Here is a 2435-nt window from a genome sequence, read left to right on the forward strand (position 1 = left end):
GCGTCGTGGCAATGAACGTCGTCGCCTCGGACGCATTGGCAAAGTATTTGCTCGAGTCCAGCTTGTGGTTGAGGCTCCGGACGTCGCGACGGATGCGCTCTCGCCACTGCGCTTGCAGTGCGTCGAGGAGAGCGGCCGTGTCGTCGGGACAGGCCGACGGCAGCGCCAGCTCCAGCTCCCGCAGCTTCTTTGCTGACATGTGCGCCCAAACACGCTCGATGGCCTCGGTCGGCAGCCATGTCACTGCGGCCGCGATCTCGTCGACAGCGCAGCTGTCCGCGGCTTGCGTGGCGCAGAGCTCAACCAGCGACGTCGTGCCAAGCATGATTAGGTGTTTTAAACACCGTGTGTTGCGTAGGATGAAAACACGCAACTGGAACTATCACACTAGGGCCCAGCTTTATAGGAGCAACAAATCTTCAAACTACATGGTGTATTAGATGCGTTCAACTGCACCGATAACCAGAAAGCTCGTCATGCAGCAGTGGGCAAAAGTCGGATGGACTCTGTGGAGCTGAAAAAGCTGGTGAAACACGACACCGGCACACGATCTCAATCTTCGTAGGGCGACTACCTCTCTTTGCAGGAGCTTCCGAGACCTGACTCAAGGCCCATAAACTGTGTGTTGGCCCCTTGCTTAACTGTCCAAGCGCTGAGCACATGCCACGTCCATCAGGTTTAAGAGTGATGTTCTGGAACGAATGCATGCGGCTATGATTCCCAGTGGAACGTTCCAGCCTTGTTTCCGGTGATGTTAACAACCTGTTCTGCGCACTGATATTGCAATCGTCGTTTAGACAGCCTGCTACGTGCACTGTGTGAGCGCTCATCATTCTTCGGTTATCACCATGACAGCCACAAGAACCAAGTACGCTACCTTTGCCACGCCTGCGCCAGCGCACCCGGCTCGCTCGGCCAGCACCGTTTCGCGCGCATTCTTTGCCTGGGCACTGCCGCTCATTCGCACGCGGCGCCAGCTCCACCTCGACGACGTGTGGCCACTCGCGCCGGAGACCACGTGCAGTGTCAACGCAGCGCCGCTTGCTAACGCGTACGCCGCGTCGTCGTCGGTCGTCATGGCTTTTCTGGGCGTGTACGGCTGGTCGTACTTTTGGATGGGGCTGCTTGGCTTGCTGCTGCGACTGCTGGAGCTCGCGGGGCCCATGGTCTTGAACCAGGTCGTTGGCGCTGTCGATGCGCCGTCCACGCTGTACCAATCGGTGGGCCTCCTCTTTCTCTCGATGACGTCGCATGCGTTCCTGTATTCGCACTGCGTCGTCCTCGAAGAAACCACGGTCCTGAGGTACGCTGCCATTCGTATGGAGATTCGAAACGACGCTGTATTAGCTTTACGTCGGGCCTAAAGGGTCTTTTGTTCCAGAAGCTCCAGCGACGCAGCCTGCTCGTTCAGGACGCGCCAGAACTCACCAACATTTACACTGCGGACCTCGGCACGGTTCGCTTCTCAACGCGTGGATCTACCCGTGCCAGATTGTTTGCATTGTGTACTTACTCTACCGCGAGATCGGAGCTGCGGCTTTGCCGGCATCGCCGTCATCGTCCTCGCTATGACGATCGCTGGCTCCATCTCGACGGTCGAAGCGACTGCGTACGACAACATTAGCACTGCCCGTGACGCGCGCATGAAGGCCATCAAGGAAACATTTGGCTCTGTCCTCGTTCTCAAGCTTCAGGCATGGGAAAACGAGGTGGCAGCTATGCTTCACCGCCGTGTTGAGACCCAAGCCCTGAGAGGAGGCTTGGACACAGTGATGCAAATTGGAGAGTGAATTATGTAGTTATGGATGAACTGGTCAATATTGTCGTAGACACGCAATACAAAAGACACGCAGGACCAGCTTGGAGAAATGGGGACGAGGCGAGAAGAGATTCGGAGCGGGGACGAGGCGAGGGAGACGAGGCGCAAGAGACGGAACGAGTCAAAGACATGTTGTCGCAGGTGCGCTGCACCACACAGCCAAGCTCTCGACGCTCCGCTCCACAGGTACCTGCCGTCACTCTTCTCTCAACAGTACTACAGCGACTCTGTTGTAGAGCTGCTGTACGTCTGGCACCTCTTGCGGGCGGGGGCGGGCGGGACCTTGTGCATGTACGCTGCGCCGATTGGTGTGTCGGTCGCGTCGTTCTTCTGCTACACGCTGGTGCTTGGGCACGCGCTGACGCCGGTCAAGGTCTTTACATCCATTGCTCTCTTTCGCATGCTGCAAGAGCCGATGACGCAAGCCCCGGACAATATCACGGCGGCCATCGAAGGCTGGACAGCGATTCGCCGTATCGGGGAATTTCTTGGCCAGCCCGAGAAGCCGTTGCCGCCTCCTGTTTTGCCCACGCCCCCCGACGGTATGAGCCTTCTTCCTGTGTCGACGTGATCTTATGTTGTCTCTACTAGGTGGTGATGGCCATGGAAGCGGTGG

General features: G+C 57.7%; 2 protein-coding genes across 2 annotated transcripts; one reads left to right on the top strand and one right to left on the bottom strand.

Annotated features, from left to right (window-relative positions):
• Positions 1-17: 17 nt before the first annotated feature.
• On the bottom strand, positions 18-325 carry SPRG_18314 (hypothetical protein; the record flags this gene model as incomplete). Its single annotated transcript, XM_012357752.1, has 1 exon — positions 18-325. A coding segment is annotated over one exon (308 nt), but the record flags the coding sequence as incomplete, so codon positions are not given.
• Positions 326-848: 523 nt separating this feature from the next.
• On the top strand, positions 849-2390 carry SPRG_18315 (hypothetical protein; the record flags this gene model as incomplete). Its single annotated transcript, XM_012357753.1, has 5 exons — positions 849-1303; positions 1348-1472; positions 1525-1731; positions 1961-2005; positions 2056-2390. 5 exons carry the CDS (start codon positions 849-851, stop codon positions 2388-2390), a joined length of 1167 nt encoding a protein of 388 aa, XP_012213143.1.
• Positions 2391-2435: the final 45 nt, after the last annotated feature.

Source organism: Saprolegnia parasitica, assembly GCF_000151545.1.
Source record: "Saprolegnia parasitica CBS 223.65 unplaced genomic scaffold supercont2.1116, whole genome shotgun sequence".
Classification (NCBI taxonomy): Eukaryota; Oomycota; class Saprolegniomycetes; order Saprolegniales; family Saprolegniaceae; genus Saprolegnia; species Saprolegnia parasitica.